General features: G+C 41.2%; 1 protein-coding gene across 1 annotated transcript in view; it reads left to right on the top strand.

The window, feature by feature from the left end:
- Nucleotides 1-10,547, top strand: part of ANKRD10 (ankyrin repeat domain 10) — a 41,655-nt gene extending 31,108 nt beyond the window's left edge. Inside the window, exons 4-6 of the mRNA XM_060233702.1 lie at nucleotides 1,481-1,716; nucleotides 5,327-5,422; nucleotides 8,946-10,547. Of these exons, the coding sequence (XP_060089685.1) occupies nucleotides 1,481-1,716; nucleotides 5,327-5,422; nucleotides 8,946-9,400 (787 nt within the window). The 3' untranslated portion in view covers nucleotides 9,401-10,547. The remainder of the gene's footprint in view (nucleotides 1-1,480; nucleotides 1,717-5,326; nucleotides 5,423-8,945) is intronic.
- The last annotated feature ends 15,825 nt before the right edge of the window (nucleotides 10,548-26,372 follow it).

Here is a 26,372-nt window from a genome sequence, read left to right as displayed (position 1 = left end):
CTACCTGTTTTTTGTTTAATATAAAACTTTCAGTGGCTACTAACTTGAGACACAGATCTATGCATGGGGGATGATCAGCATAGGACCTGACAGGGTCCTGTTTGCTTCAACCAGGTAGTTTGCAGGCTGAGAGGGGGAAGGTGTTGCTTTGAACCTTATGCCCATCGTGATTGTGTCGTTTTTTAGTATTTTTAAGATTTTTGCTCAGTGATACGTTAACTTTTGGGGCTTCCAAAAAGATGTTTAAGCTGAATAGCTTTCCCATTTGTTTTCCAGCAGAAGCCCTGAGTGAATATGCCAGCTTTTGTTGCTAAGAGAATGCAGATTTGTAAACATCCTAGAACTCATCAATCAAAGACAGTTCTCAATTAAAATTGTTGCTAATATTGAAATTCACCCTCTGGAACTTACTGCTTATTTATTTCTTGGATGAGTTAGAACAGATGATTACTTAGTCACATCAAGCAGAGCTTTAAAAAGTTAGCTGCCATCATTACATGCTTCTTTCATTGATCCATTTGGTTATTCACAGTAATAGGCATTGTTTCTTAAGTTTCATGATACACAAGTTAATACATCTGTTCTTAGTTATAGTCTTCTCTTTCTGTATGTGGTAGCTATTTTGTGGTTTACTATTACTGGCTATTCTTATACTTCTGCTATGATAACACTTTATTACCCTTTAGTGTTCATATTTACATATTTAAAACCCTTAACTGGAAGTTGCAGAGTTCTCTCTCATCATCTTCTGAATTAGTAAAATTTGTTTTTTTGTAGTGAATGGAAATACATCATAATTCTTCACCTTCCAATCACTTTGTCTAGTCTTGGTTTCTGTTTCATAAGCTGACTTTCTAATGCTGCATCTTTGCCAAGGAATGATCATAGGTCGAAATAGTGGATAATCCATTTATGATGTCACATATCTTGAAATAAGAACTGAGCTGAATAAAAGAACATAAACAGTAGGAAAATAATGTATGTGATACATATGTAAATAATTGATTACACATGCATACCTACTTACTTTAAAGAGCAATAGTGATGTATTTTGTGATGTTAGATTCTCAAATGCCATGGACAACTATTCAGTTCTGTAAATATTGTTTTGGATATTTATTTTCTTTTAGATTATTCCTTTTATCACATTAAATAGTAGAAGACAGGACTTGCACCAGAAGTCTGGAGTTTTGTGTAATGTTTAGATGCTTCAGACTGCAGGCAAGAAACTTTAGCAGTTAAATAGGAAGCTTTACATTTTTATGGCACATAATTATTCTTAATTGTACTGTTTCCCAAACGTTGCTTAGAATACAGATATGTGCTAAGAGATAGTTATATAATTAACATTTGATAACTTAAAAAACCCTTAATGGGGAAGTTGCAAAGTTCTCTCTCATCATCTTCTGAATTAGTAGAATCAGCAGCAGCCTGGCCCTATTTATTATGGGGTATAATTCAATATATTTGTATTGTACAGCTTGAGAAATGCCAGTGGCCTGACAGCTGCAGATCTTGCACATACCCAGGGCTTCCAGGAATGTGCTCAGTTGCTCTTGAATCTCCAGAACTGCCCACTGAACCATTTCTATAGCAATGGCACCTTAAATGGGTTCCACCAGAATACCAGCCCCAGTCTACTCAGTAAAGGCACAAGTCGGAAGCGATCTTTTGAAGATATGGAGAGTGCTGGTATAAAGAAAGCTAGGACTGAAGGTAAGGCATTGGGTTCCTGAAACTAAGAAAAACAGTAAGATAAATATTAGATCATACTGGTTTTATACTTAATCAACATGAAACAGATGGAGTACTGCATAGGTATTGGCCTTTTTATGTTTCTATTACTGAGGGGTTTTTTCAGTTTCTAGACACGCTTCCTTGTGCATTTTAAGAGTGACATTTAGATGGAAGTGTCTAGTAGACTACATGGAGATTTATTTCAAATAAATGCATTGTAAATCATAACCCTTTAAACTATGATTCACTAGATTTAAACCAGTTCAGCAATAATAGTCTTTATGTAGCTTTCTTGTGTGTTCCAGTTTATGTACAAAAACGTAAAGCAACCTTGAAACCAATAGTAGCCCCGTGTTACTGGGAGAACTGGCTAGGATTGATAGAGGATGACTTGCCTCAAGTTCATGACTAAGTTTGTGAATGAGCTTGTGTTTGAAGGGAATCACAGTACATTCTCTTACAGTACAAATGCAAGCAGAGTTACACCCTTCTAATTCAATTTAAGTTAGTGGACTTTGAAAAGTGTAACTCTCCTTAGGGATAGCAGTATAAATCACTTATTTATGAGCCTAGGCATGCATCCTTGGAAATAAGGATACTTCCAGAATTTCAAGGGATGCTGAATTGGTTTACCTGATAAGAACATAAGAAAAGCCATGTTGGATCAGGCCAGTGGTCCATCCAGTCCATCAGGAGGTCCCCTAATGGGGCTAGGACACTAGAAGCCCTCCCACTGTTGCCCTTCCAAGCAGCAAGAATACAGAGCATCATTTTCCCAGACTGAGTTCTATCTATACCCTGTGGCTAATAGCCACTGATGGACCTCTGCTCCATATGTTTATCCAATCCCCTCTTGAAGCAGTCTTTGCTTGTTGCTGCCACCACCTCCTGTGGCCATGAATTCCATGTGTTAATCACCTTTTCTATCCATTGGTAGAAACTGGCTTATTATACTGCTGATTGCTGTAGGGTGGACTAACAGGATCAACACAAGTGTTATAGCAAATGTTGTGCATAAGCAGTGCTGGTAATACCATGCTACTTGAGAGAATATCTTCCCACAGTGTGTCGTTACTTCCCATGCTGACAGGAAACAGCTAACAGAAAGAATGAGTTCATGTTTATCCTTTAATACATGAAAATCCTGTGATAATTACAGGTATGGAATAGCTATCGCAGATCAAATGCAAGGAGTTCTTAGTTCATTACAAACCAAGACAGTATGTAACTTCATGTAGTTAACTGTTGTGTAAAGCACAACCTCCCCATAGAATTTAATTATTTTTTTACCACAGGATCAAAACTGCACAAAATTTTGTTTCTTGTCCATATCATCTCGTTGGTAGTTCAGCTAGAGCTTGGTCTTCCTTAATTTAGACAAGCATATATGTTAGGGTGATGTAATGCTTTTAACTGCTGAAATGATAAGACAATTAAAAAATATTCCTTCAGAAAACTGCATATGTGTTTTTCGTTCTAATCTACCAGACTACTTTTTACTATTGTTGCTATTTTTAAAAGGCCTGTGATAGATATATTATTTTCTTGGCAAGCATTCCCAGTGTTCAGAAACTGAAATTCTTAATTTCCTGTAAATCAAAAAATTGTATGGTGGATGCTGCCTTTAGGCCAGGGCTTCCCAAACTTTTCTTTCCCGTGTCCCGGTTATTTTTACACTTCTCCTTCGCGGCCCACTAAAATTTGGGGGTGGAGCCAGGAGACTCTGGGGGTGGATCCGGGAGACAGGAATTATGTCATTTCCTGTGGTGTCAAGGATCAAGTGATGTCACTTCCGGGGCACACTGAACCAAAACACCTTTTCCTGTGATGTCACTTCCAGGGCATTTTCCCAAACCTGCCTCTTCTTCAGAACTAAATTCATCTTCAGAAAAATCTCTCTGAAACTCATGCTGAGCCAAAATGGAGGTGGAAAGTGGGCGGTCCTCTCTTTTCACCCCCACATCTGCGTGCACTTGTCTGTTTGTGTATTCTTCTCCAGCTTGCAAGCACTCCTAATGCCCATGTTCAATTGCCTGCACCACCTACACATCCCTTCCTCAACAGCACTGGCCAGTGTATGCAATTGGGAGTGCTGTTGCCATTGCCACTAGGAATGGCAGCACTGTGTACCACCCACACTGAGCCCGGGCAGCTGCTGTACCTCAAAATATGTTTACACATTTAGTAGGCCCTTCCTTCAGCTGCTACTACTGGAACCCTGGCTCAAGCTACAACCAAGCTTGCTTGGTTTCAAGAAAATCTTTCGACAGCTATTTTTCATACTTTTCTTTGGTTGAAACACGGGGAAATTGCTGTGAAAGGTAGCAGAGAACTGCATTGCAGTTAACGAAGTAATTTCAAGTTATATGTTCATACAAGCTTTTCTGGAGTTGTCCCAAAAAGGATATTAATGAGGGGCTTGCAGCTTTTTACTGGCTGTGTTTCCGATGCCTTTAAAAGCAACCTGTTGTGCAGATACTTAGCCAGTGAACTACTTTCATCCTTTTTAATATCTACAGGAGGAGTTTAATTTTGGTGTCAGACAGTTGTTAAAAGCAGGACCAGTTAAATGGTGCCAAGTTCATAGTACCATCTCTGCCACTGCTGTTGAGATATACCGCAGTAATCTCCAATAATCTCTTTCTGCCCCACACCTCTTACTTTCACTCACTCACACAGAAATATCGTAGAAGGCCACCTGGCTACAACTGGGGTGCCAACTTTTCATTGGCAGAGATCCTATGAGTGCAACAACAGTATGATGAACAGAAAAGTTTCATCCAGTAAAAATGGAAGGAAAGAAAGAGAAAGGGAAAGAAAAAAAGGGAAAGAATGAGATGGAAGGAAAGGAAAAGAAAGACATGGAAAGAAAAAACATAAACATAAGAGGAGCCATGTTGGATCAGGCCAGTGGACTATCCAGTCCAAAATTCCCTCATACAATGCCCAAAAAGCACTAGAATGTCCACCAGTGGGGCCAGGGCACTAGAAGCCCTCCCAGTGTTGCTTCCCCCCTCCCAGCACCAAGAATACAGACAGAGCATCACTTAAAAAAAAATAGCTACTGGAATGCCCACTCCCCACCCCTCCCGGCTGAAAAAAAACACACACACCCTTCTTTGCCATCCAGGCCTCCCGGGGAAATCTCCCCAAAAGAAGATACTGCAAGGCACATGAAAGCTCATACCTTGAAGAACACTTCACGGGTCTAAAGTGCCAGTGGATGCCTTTCTCTCGAACTCTGGGAGTGGGGGAGAAGGAAGGAGAGGCAGCCCAGCTCCTCTCTGCACAACACAGAAATGAGGTGGGGCTAGCTTTGCTGGGGGTGGGGCTAGCTTTGGCTTTTCTTGTGACCCAGTAGTGAGGCTTCTGTGGCCCGGTACTGGGTCACGGCCCTGTAAATGGGAAACACTGCTTTAGGCTATTAAACCTGAGGAAAGATTAGAGAAGTTTCCTATTCTAGTTGGTATTTTTATGAATGATTTTTTAAATTTAATTTGTATCTAAAAATGCAGTAGTACCACTTTCAGACTATAGTCTTAACATTTCTCATAATTAAATGTGAAATATTCTAAATCTGTTTTAACAGGTCAAAATATTGATGGCTTAATACCAATGACAAATGGAGGAAATGAAGATGATGCTGAAAATATGCATGTTGATAGAGAGTTTGCTGTGATACCAGGTGGGAGTGGAGAGTTGCCTGTTAACCACAACAACATTCAAACGGTTGAAGATACCAAACAGAAGAGTGGTTCTGTTGGACCCAAAGAAATTGAAATTTACACAGTTTCTGCAATGCAAACTCCTTGCCGTTGCAAGAATCAATATGCATTTTATCTCTAATTTAATCTGCTTACTGCCAGTGTCCCAAAGTCTTAAAACTGTTGTGCTGTTGAAAATAACTATAATAAGGCTTTTAACTAGCAATCCACACTGGCGGTTTTGGTAGAGGACATAGCAAGAATCAAGGGAGCTGTTGATTATGGATCTGTTTAGACTGCTAGTGGTTGTTCCACTTCAGTTAAAGATCTGCATGCCATGTGCCTTGATCATAGTTGATCATGCTTGCTTCTTCCAAGAGAATTCATAATTTGTGACAATTTATTATAGAAAACGTATCTTACTGCCCTCATGATAGTCCTGCCTGAACATGATATTACAAAGCTAACTCAACAAATGTACAAACTCTGCTTGAAAATCAGTATGTGTACTTAAAAACAGTATATCTCTTTTGGAGCTATTGTTTGTTGATCTACTGATGCTTTAGGACAGTGAGTTCCATTTAAAACCTAAAGTACCATGGAGGGGGAAAAACCCATCCACATTAGTTAAAGAACAGTTGTAAGTATGATCTGCCAGGGATTGTGAATTTTCCCAAATCAAGGACTCCTGCAAGCACATTGAAATCTCCCTGCCCATAAAGAGCTTCCTGTTCACTGCAGTGGAAAAAGCAGCTCAGTGTCCGCAAAGGGTTGCATATACAGAGTTGCCTTCCCCCTCTCCCTTGGAATGGATGGGGAAACTGCATTTACTTTGGCAGTGAACATCAAGACTCCATACAAGACTTGGGGCCTTTCGTACTTTACCTAAGATTGCATATCAGCACAATTTGCCAAGCCTCAATACCTATATTTTTAAAGGCTTTAGCTTGGTGCATTAGAACACTTTGAAATCTGCTGTTGTACACAGCAGATTGGATGACATAGTCATTACAGTGGGAAAGAGAAGAAAATCCAATGTTAATATTATTTTGAAATAGAAAGCTAATTTAAACTTTTTATATTGTGGTGTCTTTATAATTTCAACATTTACCATTGTGCTCATTAGAAATACTCCTGCCTTTCAATAAAATCATGGCTCTAGAACCATACTAAAATTTTAATAAGCAGTAACTTCTACCTTCTTGCTTAGTAGGCTGTTCCATGTATCAGTCATAGCTCCTAATAGTGCACTTTATTATGTCTTTCACAGTTCAGCAGTGATTTCCCAATAAACTAGGACTGCAAGTTACAAAAATTGACCTGGTCTCTCGTCATTATATTTAGTGGTTCAGTTCAAAATCAACATAAAGCCATGATTCACTTTAATTATGGCTAATTTGTGAGACCAGAATTTGGTTCGGTCCTCATTTGCTTGACATATCCTAGTTTAAGTATTTTCAGTCTCTTCCCTTGCCTCCTAAAAAGGAGCAGTTGCTATTCTTTGGCATCATGAAGCTTAAGGAAAGCTTTGCATCCAGCCTCAACTTCCAACAACACTGGCTATTAGGAAGAACAGTTCCTTTCTGTATGGGTTTGAACTTTAATTCTTTCCTCACATCAGTTCCAAATTGAATTAAACACACAAGCATGCATACTCCCTTGTTCTGTAGGGATAACATACGTCCCAGAGCATCCTTACCACAAGCTGAGAGAGACCTAGCCTTGTGCCCCAGCAGCAGTGAGACAAGTCAGAGTGGGTGGTTGACTCGCCTCCCACACTTGCCCTGGTAGTGCGAAACAATTTGAGCTGTTAAGCAAACTCAGCTGCCTTTCATGCTGTGTGCATGTAAGGAAGAACTGCCAGCATTCCTGGACCTTTAAGAGGAAGGTGGGTAACAGCTGAGCATGGGAATACTAGTGAGAGACAGTGAAAAATAAAAGGGTTAGAGGTTGAGCTTTTCTTGCCAGTTGTTTCTGTAGCCTAGGGAGTGTGAGAATGGTGATGTGGACCAAGCCAGGATTAAATCTTGATGTCGCCATTCAGATGTCATGCACAGCTAAGGTTTAAAGGCTAGCCGTGATTAATGAACCAACTTTAGGTCCTGGTTGGATGATTGTCTTAACTGTTATTGGAACAGGATAAATGCAGATATGACATTTTTAGTCAAATCAAAGTGTGGCTTTGTGTGACATTTGAAATAAGCCAACAACTCTTTAAATAGAGAAATAAAATAATGGCATACCAAATGAATTTTGGTACCTCTTTGCTGTATTTTTAGTATTATCAAATGTTTGAGGTGAAAAAAGATTAGGTATTTTGCCAAAATGCTGCACTGAGATATGAAGCAAAAATATCCTTTATTTGTACATAGACATGTATTCATGTTTACCTGGACCCAGAGAAATCTAGACATTAATGTAAAGTCCTACAATTCTAAGCAGAGCTCCCTTTTCTTCTCTCTGCAACTTAGAATATTTCAGCATACCAAAGTTATGCAAGTTATTTTAAGTGTCAGAACAATACTATTATGGCCTGCTATTGCTTCTAGTCACATTGCATACAAGTTCTTATGTTTAGGAAACTATTACCAGTAAAATATTGTTTGTGGAACAGGCTGTAATTATTGGAATAATTTCTGCAACTGAAGTCCATTGACCTGTTTGAGATTTTAAAAAACTTTCTCACAATACTCTGGTCATTTCCCAATCACTATTTCTAGCTTTTTTTCAAATGGATTGTGTAAATTCATAAAGTTCCTAAATTCTTTAAAAAAGAACATGGATTTATTCTCTATTGCTGGACTTTGAATAAAAAGATAATATGAATTTAGTTGGTGGCACTTGGCATAAACATCCTCACATTTGCATAAGACTTTCTACGGTGCCTACTTAACCATGTGTTCATCTGAAATCCAATAAAATTAATGACGTAACTTTTGCTGCTCTGAAATGTCATCCTATTCACAAGGCTAGATTCTATTGGTGATATTAAATCATGTACATTCTATTTCTTAGCTTTAGAAATACATCTAAAACTGGCTTTGCTGCATTTTCCAAAATAAACTTTGATATTTTTATGATCTATTTATATTGCTATAACTTAAAAATGTGCTTACAGAATGATCCTCTGCATCTTTACTCAGGAGAGAATCACACTGTTTTATAGGGCTTACTCCAAAGTTGCTGTGGGTAGGATTGCTACCTTCATAGTTAATCAGTTTAAACATCTGTTTAAGTGAGAAGTGATATATCAATTCAAAGATAATAGTTAAACTTTATGTAGCAATTTGATCTGTAATGTTTCTTTTTTAGCACATTAAGCACAAATGGCCTTATTTTGAAGATGATTTAGTAAACTGATCACAAGGCCAAAAACGGTGGGATCTGTTTTGGGGTTTGTTTTGATGTTGTTAATTTATAAATTCTTAATAAAAAGTGTGGTATAGCGAAAACGGTTTTTATTTTTGAGTTGATTTGTGGTGACAGGTGTATTTCTTAACGCAGATACGAACTGCAGTAACTCCATATTGAATGCCTTGGCAAATGGATATTTCATCAATGGACAGTTGGACTTCAGCTCCCCAGCACAGCTCAATGGATTGAGTGCCAGGCGTGAAGAATGCTTAACATTGATAGTACCTAATGACATAGTCTCTGCCAATAAGTGCACAATTAATGTTGGTAATGGCATTGAGGAACCAGAAAAAAATATAAATAGTTCTGATATGTGTGGGTTTTTGCATCTGAACGGAAGCCCAAGTAGCCTTGTGTCAAGTAGGCCCTCGTGGCTGGAGGACCATGGAGATACATTGCACTATGGACATTATCATGGTTTTGGTGATACTGCTGAAAGCATTCCTGAACTTAGCAGTGTTGTTGAGCATTCCAATTCTGTTAAAGTTGCACAGAAGTACGAAAATACTGTCTTAGGTACAATGTATCTTTATCATGGTTCCTAAGTTATCAAATTACATTTTGTGGATGTCGAAACATATTTTGGAAAACTACTAAACAATATAATGTGGGAGGAAATATCTGAAGGATGTAGCATGTAACAGTTTTTTTTACACCATTGTTAAGAGAATTTGCCACTTGACAGCCTTATGCTTCTAGTTTGCATGCCCAGGGTTCAATAGTTATGTGAATAGGTGCTTTTACAATTGAATGTTTGGTCTTTTTTATAACAGGTTCTAGTTTTGTACCTTTTTTATTTCTAAGCTATAGACACTGTACCCTAGAGAACTGTGTTCACTTTCATTAAGCTCTGTCAAGACTACACTTTGTGGGAAGAAGTTGGTTTTGGATTTTAGCGAAGTACAAATTCTCTTTTTAAGGTTTTCTGTTGAGGCTATGGTAAGTAATATGCGTACCAGCTGTGAGAGTGACAGGCAAAGACTTTTATATGTCCTCATTTCTTGAAGGGATTTTCTGTTAATCTGTCCATATATTATATGCTAGAAATGCAGTGACAATTGGACAGTTCTTTCAATGTTTCTCTTTTAAAATTACAGTTATATCTAGGTAGCAGTCTGTCCTACTTAGCAGAAAACGCTAACTTTCTTGTATTAGAAAATTCGGAAAGTATATTTTCAGTGTTGTACTGAAGGAAGAGCTTGGGGCTTCTTGATTTTTCACTTTCCAGATATTCACAATATTTTACCATAGCTCACAGAATGGCATGTTAGCATTGTGTTTTATTGTGTATGTAAATTACAAATAACCGTTGCTTGTTGAAATGTTTGTCTGGCCAATATATTTCAGCTTTACCTTTTGTTGTATGCACATACTGTGTTCTTGTTTAAGGAAATTTAATACTGTGTGTGCCCGACCTAAAAAGATGGGCTGGTTTTTGTTTTGTTTTTAAGCCAAGTTTAGTGGGAATTCGTTGTTTAAAAGTTGCATAAATAGTACAAGCAGAATACATAATACATGCACTGCATAACTTTTCTAACATTGTTTTTCTGCTTTTTGTTTTTGTAAAGTTAAGCTGGATAAAGAAAAAAACTAAAGGCAAACCAGGTGTGCGTTTAACTTGTGTTGTATGTTTTTGTTTCTAAAGGGACCTTTACAAATCGAATTTAAAAATAAACTCCACCTTGCAGTCTACTTCAATATTGTTCTGAAGCAGTTGTATTTGTATTTTCTCTGGCTCCTACATTATGATTTAATATAACACTACTTATAAGTTTCCCCTTCAGAATATGGTGAAATTAAACGACAGCTTATGCTGGGTAGTCAGGTGATATTTGCAGAGAAGTCACTTATTTTTAGAGAGAGAGGGAGTATAAGTAACAATCCTGAGTAATTCTGTTCAGACATAGGTCCCATGTACTAATTTAGTGTGTCTCATTCCCAGGGAAGTGTCTTCAGGCTTGCAGCCTAAATCTCTTTCAGTCAGTCAAATTGGCTATAAAGGGTTGGACCAGATTCTCTACCCCAGCAACACTGGAGCACTCCACTGGTAGAAGAAATATGTGCCTCCAGTGTAAGGCTCTCTTATTTAGAGTTGCTGACAGACCTGGAGAAATATATCCTGCCCCTTGTAATGGGGCTTCAAAATACTTTTAGGATCATGGGCTTTCTGTAGCTTGAAATATTAATTAAAATCACTTTGTTCATTAATGCTAGCCAAAATTGTTGCTCAGAATCAACAAGTTGCAAGTGGGTAGTTCCAATTGGCAGAGTTTGGTAGATTGGCTATTTGAATGGCCCATGACACAAAACATGGTTGGAAAGGAATGAATTTTAGTTGATTATAATGACTGGAGGGTGTCAGACATCTAAAATGTGCAGGGTGAAAAGACACATTAGAATAAATACTGTTGTACATACCTCCAGAAGTCTGTAATGCGACAGTTTAGCCTTAGCTTGGTACTGTATTTTTGGCTCTTCCTAATTGCCTTCCCAGTCCCAAAAGTTCTGTATGGACAATAAAGGCATTTGATTTCCCCACTTGTTATGAAGTTAATGCTGAGCCTCCAAAGCTAGCTAGTTCTTCCAAAAAAGTACTTGGGCTTTCTTTAGTCTGTAATGGGAAACAGTTCCTTATATATTGGAGCATTTGTTCCTTACTCAAATACTATCTGGAGTAAACCTTTGAGAGTAAAAACAAATGGGCAAGGCAGTTTTGTGTACAGGGTTGTCTAGATTTAATGGTCAGTTTGAAGTTAGATGTTAACTCCTGTCATTGCTGTAGAAATTATGTTCTGGGCATGTGGGACAAGCACAGAGCCTATTAAGGTCATGATGGGTGAGTCAAACGCAAAACAAAGTGCTGGAAGGTCAATCCAGAGTGCCCAGGGTAATGTGCCATCACCAGCCGCTCTGCTGACTGACCCTCCAGCTGAGAGACTAAAGTTGGGACACTTGTAAGTTGAGTTCCAAAAACTAATGTAGGCCGTAGTACTGGGTTTAGATTTAAACCCCCAAGACCCCAAAACACCACAGAAGTATAATAAGCCTTGCTAAAAGAAAGGTACAAGGAAGAAAATAGTAAAATCTGAGTAACTAAGCTAAATATTTAAACAGGCTGTGGTCCTCTGACCCAGGTGTTACCTGTCCAGACTGAAGGCATGAGACCAGGTAAAGTTTCTAAATCTAAGAACAGGTATTCTGGTTGAGCAAGGCCCAACCTGGTCAAAAGAGTGACCAGTTCTGTGTGCTACTAAGACACAACCGTCTACCATTGTGAGTGGTGCATGCTCACAATCAAGTGACTACTTGGCCCACTCAGAGTTGCTTGGGCTGATGAGATGCAGTGTGAATGCCGTACTCCCTCTTAGTCTCTGCCTTAAAGCTGCCATGATCTCACTTGACCCAAGTGTCCATTTTATCCCCTCATAACAGCAAGTCACCAGCCTGAACCAAAGATTTTAAAAGCTAAGAAATTGCTAAGCAAAGTTCCTTGACAGAGCCACCCATTCAAATTGGCCTCATCTTTGAGCAGAAAAATTACCTACCTTCAGAGTGTGTAGCATTGTTCACAAAGCTTAATAAATTTAATACCTACCTGTCCCACACCATAATTGTTTTATATTCCCTTTGCAATATAGAAGGAATAGGTCAGGGGTGTCAAACACGTGGCCCAAGGGTCACAGAGGGCTCCTATCAGGCCCTCGAGCAACTGGCTCTTGTCTGCTTCCTTCTCCCTCTCTCTGCTTTCTCCTGCATCTCAATTTGCTTTGCAAGGCTTACTCAGTTGCACAGGAGCTACAGAGCAAAGCTTTGATTTTCTCCATTGGTTGAGGCTCCTCCCCTTCCTGGTCCCCTGGGGAGGGAGGGAAGGAAAGAGCCAGAGCTTCCTTTGCCCAATTCCCTGGATCCCATGGGAGAGATACAAAGAAAGCACCTTTCAGACATAACAAGTCTTAATATGTTAAGCATGTTTTATTTTAACAAAAAATTTAGTTGCGTTTGTGTCCTTTAAAAAGTTTATATCTTTGCTACCTAATTTAAATAGGTACACACATGGCCTGGCCCGACATGGTCCAGCCCGGCCCAACAAGGTCTCATTTATGTCAGATCCGGCCCTCATAACCAATGAGCTCAACACCCTTGGAATAGGTGTTCTCACCTAATTTAATTTTGCTATATTTCGTTATCTGGGGTGTAAAGTCATAGCAACAGCCATTGCTCCATCTTTCATCTGCCTTTCTTTAGTTGTCCTAGTTGAACCTGTTAAAGAATCTTCCCTATAATTCTCCATACAGACTTGTCATAGGTTCACCTAATCTCCCATTGGCTGAGCACCCATTGCTCAATCTCAATTAAGAGCAACCCCCACCCTCAAGACCCAGGACAGACAAGGACTGAACCACTGCTCAGAGGAGAAAAAGAAAGTTTTCCCTCAATTGGCTGAGGAGGAGGAGAGAAAGAGCCAGAGAAAACCTTCCCTCGATTGGCTGAGGCTCTCCTCCTCTGGAAGGAAAACAGCCAGAGGCTGGATGGCAGACCAGATACAGAGAGAGGGAGGGAAAGCAGGAGACAGAGATTGAAGTCCTGTACTTAAGACCAACGTTAGAGGCTAGTCCTGACTAAGGCTGCCAGTTCCAGGATGGTGGGAAATTCCTGGAGATTTTATGGTGGAATTTGAGGAGGGCATAGGAGTTAGTGTTCAGAGTGGGATCTGCCAGACCCAAGTTCTTGCTGTGGAAGCTGACTGGATGATTTTTGGACCAGTCACAGACTTTCAGCCTAATCTACCTCACAGGGTTGTGCAGATCAAAGGATGGGAGAGATGAGAATGATGTAAGCTACTTTGGTTCTCCCCCCCACCCCAAAACTGTGGAGAAAGACTGGCCTTTCCCTAGATGGAGGCTACAGGGAGGGGGGAGGCAATAAAAAGCTGAAGTCAGAAGGGTCAAGTGAAGGAGATATGGTTGCCAACTACAAGTTAGGAAATTCCTGGAGATTTAAGGGATGGAACCTGGAGAGGGGGGTGTTTGAGGAGGGGGGTGGACCTCAGACAGGTACAATGCCATACACTCCACCCTGCAGTCATTTCCTCCTGGGGAACCACTGTTGCCAATCTCTAGGTGAGGTACTGGAGATCACTCAAATTACAGCTGCTCTCTCGATGGCAGACATAATCTCCCCTTGAGGTGGGGGAGGTAGTGACTGCCTTCCCTTGGGTGGGAAGACAGCAAGGGGGGGGGGCGCTCACCCAGAGCCTCTCTCTAGAGTCGGTAGTATTTTTCTTCACAGCAGGCCTTTTTCCTAGTATCTATATAATTCTCATACCAGACTGCGATGTTTATTTTGCTGTAGTATAGAGTATTTGGATCTGCATGAATTGTTCCCCGTGTGCTTATACAGAAAGCCCCTCAATAAGCATCGGCCGGCAGCAAATATTTGGCTGGTTGTTTCAAATCATTTGGCAATCTCACTTCTGCAGCTGGCAATTATTTGTCATACCCTTCTGGACATTTTCTCTTCTAGATTTTGTTCTCTCCAGCTTCTTCCTCTGGTCTTGCCATATTCTACTGGGCAACAGCCTTTCCAGATTCTCAGAATGTATTGCTCTTGGCCCACTGTTGTCTCAAGTCCCCAAGTAATGCGTTTCCAACTATTCCCTTTGCTAGGCTCTTCTGCCAATGTGCTTGTCTTGAATTTGATTTTTCTGCTTGCCCCACTCCACCCTAACATGGAACAGCTCACTGTTACAAGCTGCTGATCCGCCACCTTCCACTGTCCCATAACAAGTGCAATATAGATTTGTTGCTCATAGTCTGCGATATTTCTTTTAAGCAGGGCTTTTTTTGTAGGAAAAAACCTCACCGGAACTCATTTGCATATTAGGCCACACCCTGATATCATTGGTGCACACAGCTTTTTTGAAGAATAAGCCCAGCAGGAATTCATTTGGATATTAGGCCACAAGCCTGCCGCAAAGCCAGCCGGAACTGTGTTCCTGTGCGTTCCTGCTTCCCCCCCCCAAAAAAAAAAAAAAAAAAATCATGCCTTTAAGATAGTTCTATTACAAAGGCAGGAAATTGTGGAACTCTTCATGATCAATAAATGGCCATGGAAATTGTTGCCTAATTTAACCAAAGAAAGGCACAGAGGAACAAAGTTAGATATCTTTGTGTATGTTGCAGTGATCCCCTCATTGCAAGGATGGGACAGAAATGGCTGCTATTTATGGTGTTCTCTGTTTTGTATGACATGTAATCCACAGATTATTATAATTCTCTGTTTAGAACGTGGCATTAGAAAGTAGCATTCTTACACTGTTTTTTGTTTTTGTGCATTTTAAAGTTGAATATATCTGCAAAGAGCTGTGCTTTCTGTTGTCTTAGGGCTTCATCAATTCCTGGTGTTTCATTTATTTATTTATTTATTGCACTTGTATCCCCACCCTGCCTGAACAGATATGTCTTACAGGCCCTGCGGAATTGTGATAAATCCCACGGGGCCCTAGTGCCCTCAGGGAGGGCATTCCAGAGGGCAGGCGCAGCCACAGAGAAGGCTCTTGCCCTTGTAGTGGTCAAACGGGGTTCATGAAGGAACTTTAGGTGTTTTCACCTGAAAAATAAGCCAAAAAAGGTTGAGGAGCATAAACTGTTTCAGAAACCTTTAACTACACAAATTATAAATAAAACCATCCAAACAGGCAATCATACAGAACAGAGTTAGGAGATGTTCAGATTAAAAATCATATAGATCAAAAGTAGCAGTCTTCTTTAATGGTCACAAAACACAAAAGTGGCGTAACTTCTGCATGTCTATAGCTGATAACCTGGCAGTATATTTTATAAAACCACTTTTCCACCCTTCCAGTCATCACTCAACACTGAGGATCATCTATCCAGTGGTTCAGGAGCCGCCTGTGGCTTCTCTGGCACTGATATCTAATGTGGCACTTGCCCCATGCTTCAGGGAAAGGGGCAAGGCCCAGAGGGGTTTGTAGTTGGCAGGTGGCTCCGAGAGGCAACTGCAAATGTGGCTCCCTGAGAGTTGTGGAGTGCCACCGATCTAACCCTAAGACAAATAGGCCTCCCCAGTGTGTTTTGCCCCTATAACATGAGGATTATTCCCACAATAAATACTTGCATCTGGTTGGAGCTGATCTTTCCCCCACCCCGCAGTGTTGCCTGCATGGAGCAAGTGTTTTCTCCTCATCCCTGGCACCATAGCTGATTCCCCTCCAAACGTCATACTTGTAGCACGTCCCCCGGAGGGAGAGCGGACGATCTGGCAGCTTCGAGTGCGTCTCAAGGGGGTGGGGCTTCAATGTTACTATTGAAGCCCCGTCCGTTGCCGAGGCAGTCCTCTCGGCATCTTTGGCCCACCCGCCCGCCCTGTGTTGTTATGTAGGCAGCTGCTGGTCGCTTCCATTTGGAGGGGCCAGGTAGGAATTTTTTACTCCCTGGCTATTTGGCATTTGACTGGGGTGTGTTTTTTGCCTACCCTGCATAACATATCAGTGGATTGAGGAATTGGCTTCGGGTTGGTGCCGTGTTAGAGTTTGGTCACTTTTGGGCAGGTTTTTACGGGGTTTATGGCACCAGGCGGCCTGGGGAGGACCGGTTAGCCTCCCCCTTTTGGGGAGTTAGGGGTCTGGCAGGATCAACCTTTGGTGTGGCCCGAGGTGTGTGAATGCAGACTGTCCCGGAGACTCGATTGGATGGGTGCCTTTCGCTGAGACTCGCGTCTGGTGTTTGGGCCCTCCAGTGCGAGCCTCCCTGCTGGGCCTGCCTAACAGGAGCTGTGGCTCACAGCTCCGGCTGGGGTGCCGGGTCTCTAGCCCGCTGAAAAGGCAGGGGAGCGGTCTGAGGAGACCCCTGGCCCTGACCTGGCCGCAGTTCGGTTGCCCTTGCCGTTGCTGTGTTATTTAATAAAAGTGGCCCATAGTTTCACCAATCTAATTGTGTCCGTCTCTTTATTCCGACTTGGGGGGGGGGCAATCTTCATTTCTCATTACAGTATGCCCACAGTCCAAGATACAGCAGCTCATGCACTTTTATTTTGAGATTTCTATCCCCCCCTGCTCCTGCAACGCAGGGCTCAGGGTGACTCACAACATTGTCAAATACAACATCATAGGGCTCATCGTTAAAGCAGTTAAAATTTTGACATTCTCCTGATACCCAGAAAATATTCAAAAGAAAAAAAAACATCTGGCAACCAATTGCCGCTGAAAACAAAAGGATTAACTAAAGGCCTGCTGGAACAATTCTGTCTTGCATGTGCTGTGGAAACTTGACAGCTCTGATAAAGCATTCCACAGGACAGGGCTATGATGCAAAAAGTCCTCACCATGGTGGAAGCAAGGCCATGCAACTGACCAAGATCAAAATGGTCAATTGTATCAAATGCTGCTGAGGGATCTAGTAAAATGTATACTTCTTTAGCCTGTCTTGACAAGATGTGCTGCAGGTGAACGCTATGATTATCTTTGGTGCCTCCTGACTGCTGCTCAAAAACAGTTCTCATTTCTCCACACCCTTGAGTTTTCCTGTGACCAGTACCAGGGAGGGGTAGGCAAAAGTTTTTGCTCCATGGTTTGGTTGGTCATGTCTCTGGCAATCTTAAGGAGATATGGAAAAAATGGATAGTAATTCATGAAAATGCAGACTTTCCCCACCACCACTACCACAGGCAGAGAAAGGTACAGCACTCCATTCTTCTCATTCCAGCTCCAACACCCTCCAAGCTGTCCTCACAAAGTCTCTTCTTGGGCATGCTTTGTGGTCTGGTTCACCTATTTCTCAGACCCAGCGAGCTCACTGGCTCCTTCCTCTAGCCTAGAGTATATTCCCACATCCAGAGATGTATACACTGTGCCAACCACTTGTGGCCTAAGTGCCTTGTGTGTGGCCAGGCTTGGGCAATCAGCTTTTCTTCCTTTGTCCCCTAGTTCCTGGCCTTTGCACCTTAGCCATAAGAGTGTCTACCTTTCCCTGCTGACCTGTTCTACTGGGTGTGTATTCTGCTGTGGTCGAATCACACTCTCCTTCAAGATTGTTTTAAATTCTTTTGCAAACTTGCTGCTGTTATCTCATCGTTACTTTTAACTAGGGCTTTTTTGTAGCAGGAACTCTTTTGCATATTAGGCCACACACCCCTGATGTAGCCAATCTTCCAAGAGTGTGCAGGGCCTACTGTAAACTCCAGGAGGATTGGCTACATCAGGGGTGTGTGGCCTAATATGCAAAGGAGTTCCTGCTACAATAAAGCCCTGCTTTTTAAAATGTCTCCTCCCATCATCTCCTATTTCTGTTAGAAATGCTAGTTTCTTGAACTTGACTTACCTACCAATTCACAGTTTCTGCTGCAAGCTAACAGTATCCTGAGACTCACATTAGATGTTCCTCAGATGCTTGTACTGTGAGATGTGCAGAGGCAGCACTACAGCATTTATTTTCCTTTTGATGGGATTTATGATATCTCAAATAAATGTACGTGTTTTACAATTATACATGCAAAAGTATAGCGGACAACACAAATGGACTTCTGCAGCAGGTAATACAACAGGGACTCCTGAATCAGACACTCAAAGCAACCTCATGGACCTTGTCAAGATAGAATTACAACTCAAAGCTCACTCTCTGTCCTGGTTCTAAACTGCAGCAAATGTTTTCTTTGTCCTTCTAACCCCAGAGTATTATATTTCAAAAGCAGATAAGAAGCACTTCCATTCATTAAGGGCATCACAGTATTTCATTAACTCTCTTTTGTTTACCCATTAATTTGTCAGGCAAAGCTGTACTGATAGCCTTACCTGATCTGATGTAAGAATCCATTTCCTTCCTTGTGCTGTGCTGGTATAGTTGTAGACAAAACATATATAACGAAGACATAAGGCGTTCAGTCCTTTTTGTACTATCCTGTATGTTTCGTCTAACATTTCAGGTTAGATTTTATATTCTAAAGCATCCTTGAGAATTTGGTACTGTTTATTTTTGCATATTCATTTTCTGATTAAACAGTTCAGTACCTGTATTGGCATACATTAAAAAAAACAGTGAATACAGACTGGAAAGCTTCAGATTTGAAATATGTGAAACAGTTTATATCCCTTAAATCCCCCAAGCCTTGTAGCCTGACTGACAGAGGGACGTGAAGGAAGGAAAGTTTGAGTCAGTTTAACCATTCTGACAGAGATATATCCCAGTAGCATGTTTTTCACTGGTGCTACACCAGCAAGAACCACGTCTCGGTGTAATTAAGCCCGTTCACAAGTTGCTTTCTTTGCATGGCTCAGCTAATGGGGCTACCCAGTATAAGAGTCTGCAGGCTTTTGAATGCTATTGTTCAAAAGCAGAAAGCAAAAACACTAGTATGAAGTTTGCGTAGGCAATCCATTCTAAAATAATGGCAGATGGGAAAAGGATGTATGTATTCTACATAATACCAATATAATTTTAATCATAGTTTGTTTATATAACCAAAGAGCTGTTCCCTGCTCTATAGCCCCATCTAGCGGAAACAGAAATCCATACTCCAAGCCAGTTTTCATCGTCATTCCGGTTTCCAAGGGGAGGACTTTCTATGGGCTCAAGAACAAAGTGCACTTCAAGCAATTTGATAATTAGCCGGTTGTGATTGGTACCAATGGCAGAATATTTTCTGTCTACAGAATGCTACTCAGAACAGATATGCTGCTTTGAACAAGTGAGAGGTGGGGAATGCTGCCTGGCTGACCGAATGTTTCAGAGTTGGCCCTGCAACGGACATGAAAAGGAAATTCAAATAAAGGTAGCTGAAAAGGTGAAAGCTTAATGTCCCATAGTGGACAGATTTGCTGCTAGAAAAAAAAAACCAAACCCAGCTGGCCCTGGATGAGTATCACATCAATGAAATACTAATGATGCTTCCTTTTATATGGCACTTTAAGTGTTCATTTGGATTCATGCATATTGAAACCCTTACAGCAGATCTGCATTCTGTTGCAGGAAACACAATACTACAGGAAACTGAAAACGCATGCTGTGGTTATTTTCTTGTTTGGTGTTGCATAATAATATAATGTTGGCAGTGCCTTTGACATATATATCTGGTAAGAATATAGGTTCATTTAATTATTTGTTAACAATCATTCAGTGTGCAGAACCACTAAAGAGTAAGTGAAGGATGCAGCTATAAGCACTCATGTTAAATAATAAATCTCCTATGGTCTGAAATTGGGGAAGAGGAGGAGAGACAGTTTTCCCTAAGTGGTACCTGTGATGGTCACAATGACACACAGAGACAGTCACATTTCATACAATAAACATAAAAGCGCAATGCAGACTATACAGGGAAAGAGCAAATTCAGCATATCAAGGGCTGAGAAAACAGATATTCCCACCACTGACATGCAACCTACAGAAAAGATGTCTTGAATGTGTTCAGCATATGGGTAACATAATTAACAGATCCCAGGAAAAAGGAGGCTTTTAAAGAGGGGGCTCGTTTAAGCTTTTTAAAACTGGTGTCCTTGAATTGCAGGATAATATTATGGTTGTCCCTGATGTTGATTACATTTCAAAATTTCACACATTCATTGTGGACATGTATTTGTTAATGTTCCTTGGGATCAAACATTAGTCCGCATATATGAATGACATCATTCTAAGGGGTGGATGGAGACACAAAAGCAACCCTGGAGTTCAGGAGAACCACGTGGTTGCCTCAGACCCAACTATAATAACCTTCTGTGGTGCTACCAGCCATGCAGCTGGGCTGCTGCTGGCCTCCAGGAGAGCAGAACCCAGGAACTTTCCTGGGATGCTAAAGGGCTCATCCAGCTATGCATAAGTTTGACAAAGTGATTTAGGTTTTGCACTGAGGTCTGCACATACTCATTTCTTTATCTTTCTAGAGGCCTGAAGGTCCAAAAGGGGAGGGGGGGGGAGTTGCTCTTTTTCACTCTCTCTTTCACTTACCCTACATAGATAGCAGTAGTCTTGGATAAAGGAGACAAGTACTAAGAGCTCCAAAACCAGAACTCCTGGGAGTGTACTCTTCAGTTTTAGTGTCATCCTCTCCTCCTGGGCTACCACCATTTCCTTCCTTCCTTCCTTCCTTCCTTCCTTCCTTCCTTCCTTCCTTCCTTCCTTCCTTCCTTCCTTCCTTCCTTCCTTCCTTCCTTCCTTCCTTCCTTCCTTCCTTCCTTCTTCAGCTCCACACAGCAGCTCAGTAGGTTTGCCTTATAATAATAATAATAATAATAAATTTTATTTATATCCCGCCCTCCCCGCCTAGGCAGGCTCAGGGCGGCTAACAACAGTTCAATAAAATTATACAATATAGAATATACAATATAAGGTGATTTAAAACAACACTGAAATTATACATTAATTTAAAACAACAATCTAAAATCTTATTATTGTGGCAGATGACAACTACTAGTTGGCAGAGAATCTCTGAGGTTTTTGAGAGGCACCTGGCTGCTCTGGATGAGTACAAATCCCTAGGTATGCACCTGAGAGTGCTCCAAGAACTTTCTAGAGAGCAAACAGATTTGGCCATCATCTTCAAGATCACTTGGAAGACAGGAGATGTGCCACAAGACTGGAGGAGGGCATGTTTTATTCCAGTTTTAAAAAAAGGGAGGAAGGATGGCCCAGGAGACTACAGGCCAGTCAATCTCACCTCTGTCCAAGTGAAGATATTGGAGCAGATTTTAAAGGGGACAGTCTGTGAGCATCTGGACAAATAGGTGATCCGTGGAAGTCAGCATGGACCGGGGACTGTTCAGCCTTCCCTTGGACTGTTTTCTCAACTGAAATGGCTCACGAGACCCGTTTACCCCATCTGTGAAAAATACAGGTGTTGTTTCCCAGTTTTTTGGGGGGAGAAGGTGGGGGAGAACAGGCCTTCAGTGTCTCACATAGCTCATTTCCCCTCCCTTGAGAAGCAAAATCAAAATAAATTATGCAACTGTGTAAAAACTGCAAACTATGGCTTGCCAAATACGGAATGAGAAATTGGTAATTTACTCAGTTTGTATAACTTATGCATTCATCTTAAAAAGTTGGGTATGGATGTGTGTATTTCAGTTCTTAAACATGGTACACACAGCCTTAAATAGTACCATACAACCATTTGCTAGAACCAATTCTCAGTATATGCAAAAATCAGTAACAGCATCTGCTTGCCATGCTTAATGTGTAAAATCTCATAGTGTTGTGTAGTGGAGGATAGGCCTATCATAAGAACATAAGAGAAGCCATGTTGGATCAGGCCAGTGGCCCATCCAGTCCAACACTCTGTGTCACACAGTGGCCAAATTTTTTATATGCCTTTTCTTATACCTGTTTGTGCCTTTACTAACTTGTGGTATATATGTTATCTGAGCTTCTAGGATTGTAGTTTTAAATAGCCTCCAAGCTTCCCCAAGGGTTTTGACTGTACTTACCTTTCCTTTCAGTTTCCTCTTCACATGCCTCCTCATCTCAGAGAATTTACCCCTTTTAAAGTTAAACGTGGTTGTGCCGGTCTTTTGGGGCAACTCTGTATTTATACAAACGGTGAAATCAATAATGTTATGGTCACTGCTCCCAAGCGGTGCGATCACTTTTACATCTCTCACCAAGTCTTGGGCATTACTTAGGACCAAATCCAGGATCACCCCACCCCTGGTAGGTTCTGAGACCATCTGCTCCATAGCATAGTCATTGAGAGCATCAAGAAACTCAATCTCTTTCTCTCGACCAGAACACATATTGACCCAATCAATCTGCGGGTATTAAAATCACCTATTACGACACAGTTTTTTACGTTTAGCCGCTATCTTTAAGCCTTCCATCCTATTATAATCGTCCTCTATCTTTTGATTTGGTGGGCGATAACCAACTCCCATAGTTAAATTTCCTTTTGGGCCCTCTATTTCAACCCAAAGCATTTCTAGAAGGGAATCTAATTCTCTTACCTCAGTCTTGCTGGACCGTATACCCACTCTGACATACAGAGCCACCCCACCTCCAACCCTTTCCTCCCTATCCTTCCAATATAACTTATATCCAGGAATCACCATGTCCCACTGATTCTCCTAATTCCACCAAGTTTCTGAAATTCCCACAATGTCTATGTTTTCTCCCAACACTAAACATTCCAACTTACCAATTTTACTTCAAACACCTCTTGCATTTGAATACAAACATCTATAATTTCCCAGGCAAGCTAGGCCCGCAACCTTCCGCCTGCCACCTCGAGACTTTGGCAGACAGTCCATACCGTTTGTCGCCATCTCAGTGGACAACTCTGATCCATTACCCGGTAGAAAAGTAACAGCTAACCCTTCATCTCTTTGAGATGAGTCCTCTCGAACCAGAGACATTTCATCTCCAGTCGGCTTTCCCCCAAGATTTAGTTTAAAAACCGCTCTGCCACCTTTTTGATTTTAAGCGCCAGCAGCCTGGTTCCATCTGGGTTATCATTGGCTACTGGCCGTGGTAACTAAAGGAACCTGCACATTCAGAGGCAGTCAGGCATGAGGCATGAATCCCAGAGCCAGGTGACAGCATCAGGGGAAGGCTTTGGCCTTTATGCCCTGTTGTTGGCCCTCCAGAGAAAGTGTGTGAGACAGGATGCTGTACTAGATGGACTACTGGCGTGATCCAGCAAGGCTCTTCTTATGTAGTAGTTAAAGTGTTGGTCTAAAATCTGAGAGACCTGGTGCATTGTTGGCTGACCTTGGGCCAGTTCCTTTCTCTTGCCCTGACCTCCCTTACAGGGTTGTTGTGAACATAAATTGAGAACTCTGTATGCTACACCAAACTCCTTGCAGGAAGGGTGGGGTAAAAATCCACTAGATAAATACAAATCTAAAAATATTCCTGGTGAGGTACACAGACTTCAAGCACATAATTGTGTGTTTAGATCTGTATCATAGACTGAAGGCTCTTCCTCATTCTCATTTTTGTAGCTTGGGTGTTCCTAATGCTTTGGGTTTGTTTGTTTTTAAATTTTCCCCATATGCATTTTGCTCCCTCTAGTGGTTGTTTCTACATTAAAGGTAAACCCTGCGCAAACACAAGTCATTTTCGACTCTGGGGTGACATTGCTTTCACAACATTTTCACAGCAGACTTTTTACGGGGTGGTTTGCCATTGTCTTCCCCAGTCATCTACACTTTCCCCCCAGCATGCTGGGTACTCATTTTATCGACCTTGGAAGGATGGAAGGCTGAGCCAACCTGGAGCCAGCTACCTGAACCAGGTTCCACTGGGATCGAACTCAGGTCGTGAGCAGAGCTTAGGACTGCGGTACTGCAGCTTTACCACTCTGTGCCGCAGAGCTCTTTTATATCACTATATACCCAGCATATTTCCTTGCAATCGCACGCAAGCAATGAAAATTAGAATGCTGAAGAACCCTGAAATAGGAGGCTGAAACTTTGCCTGCCATGTTTAAGTGCATATTACAGTTTAGAGTCACTTGCCATATATAGTTTGGTCATACAAAAGGTGAGGATGGGAAACCTGCCCAACCACTAATAGAAAGAGAACCGAGGACCCCAAGACCTAACTGTATGTCTGTCAGGGAAAAGTAGGAAGTGAATCAAACACTTGAAACAGAATGCATTACTTGAGCCAAACATGTAATTAAACAGAAGAGGAATGTGTGCTCTTGAAATAAATTTATTTGCTACCTTGCAAGAACTGTAATTGAAAAGAAGAGAAACTTGTTGAGTGGAGCATTTGAAATTGACTTCTGTGAGAGCAAGACTGGGAGAGCGCTGAGCAGGAAAAAATTTCCTGGTTGATTAGTAGAGCTGAGCTTTTGAAACATTCTATACCAATTAACTTGAAAGCGGTATACACTGCCCTAGAGAACCAGGATTCATGTGGAAAGGAGAAAGGTAACATTTCATACTACTCAGAGCAGAAATCACCTACTGATGCTGCCCAATTTTTAGTGGATATCTTATAATATTGTGCCTGTAAGACTTGTCTATATATAGCCAGCCAATGCCATTTCTTGGCCATGCTGTGTTCTCAACATTCCCTGCCTGTATCTCAGCATTCTGTCATTACTAGAAACAGGATCTGAGCTATGAGCAAAGTCAAGTAGCTCAGTTCTCAATGGCTCCCCATGGATTCTATAGGCAAAAGTGAATGAAATGCAGTCTGGGACACCATGAAGAGTGGTCAGACCTAGCTTGTTACTTCAAACTCTGAGATAACACTTTTCAGGGATCGATTTTGCTTTTATCTCCAATGCATTGTTGACTTTGAGGGTTGCTTTTCAGTTAGTTTCTCCCATGTAAATTAATAGCTGCCCATAAAATGCAACACTGGTATGCAGAAGCTAGATCTATCTCCAGTTCTTGATGCTGGATGGACTAAGCAGGGATCCCATTTGTCCCATTGAAGTGCCCCTCTTCCCTCCAATGTGCCACAGTTGCTGCGAATACAGTTAAAGGGACACTGTGCTAATTAATCACTTTGAATATGAAGAGTTTGGAATAATTTAATATTATATAAACATCTTTCCCAGACAGAAGGAGATTGGACAGGAACCAGTAAATAATATATCAGGAAATGTTTGCTTAGTTTCAATAATTAATCCTACATCTCCAACACTGGGGATCATATTGCAATAGTATTATTCATTATGAGAGATAGTATTACTAGAGGCACTGGCTGATTCATTATTATGGTACACTTCTGATTTTAAGGTGTATTACAACACAACTGCATACTTGATTTAGGACTAAAAAGGTAAAGATAGTCACCTGTGCAAGCACCAGGTCATTACCAACCCATGGGGTGATGTCACATCACGACGTTTTCACAGCTGGGTACTCATTTTACCAACCTCAAAAGGATGGAAGGCTGTCAGCCTTGAGCTGGCTACCTGAACCCAGCTTCTGCCGGGATCATGGTCATGAGCAGGGCTTGAACTGCAGTTCTGCAACTTACCACTCTGCACCATGGGGCAGATTTAGGACTAAGACATTACAAAACATATCACTGTTAAATTATGTTTGGTGCCTCATTTGGCACAAATAATAAAACATGCTGTAAAGGTTTAAAGACCAGCAGGGATTCTTCTCACATACCATCAATAAAAAGTAAATTATCACCATAACGTTTACTATATTTGATCATTATAGAGTTTATCATTGTCACACACACACACACCCAAATTAGAAAAAAAACACATCCTAGCCAGGTGTTGGAACTCTCATGAGGGAAATGAAGGAGAAACACATGGTGTCCCTCATGAAGTTTTAAACATTTTTTGAGAATTTTGTTTCCACTAAGAGGTTCTGGAACTCCATTCTGCCATGTTCCCCCAGAAAAAAAAGCCCTGGTCCTAGCTCCAAATATTTCATAAGGGTGAGAGAGACAATCATAATATTTCAGTGGTTATGTGTCAACAGAAAGAGGTATGGATTCAGCATAGGTATCTTTAGAAAATAGGATTCAGTGGTATCTTTAGGATTCAGTGGTATCTTTAGAAAATGATAGCTTAAATTAATTATATTCTGATGTAAAC

The sequence above is a fragment of the Heteronotia binoei genome, chromosome 3 (assembly GCF_032191835.1).
Source record: "Heteronotia binoei isolate CCM8104 ecotype False Entrance Well chromosome 3, APGP_CSIRO_Hbin_v1, whole genome shotgun sequence".
In the NCBI taxonomy this organism is placed as follows: domain Eukaryota; kingdom Metazoa; phylum Chordata; class Lepidosauria; order Squamata; family Gekkonidae; genus Heteronotia; species Heteronotia binoei.
Note: the sequence above shows the minus strand (reverse complement) of the source record. Positions and strands in the feature narration are given on the sequence as shown.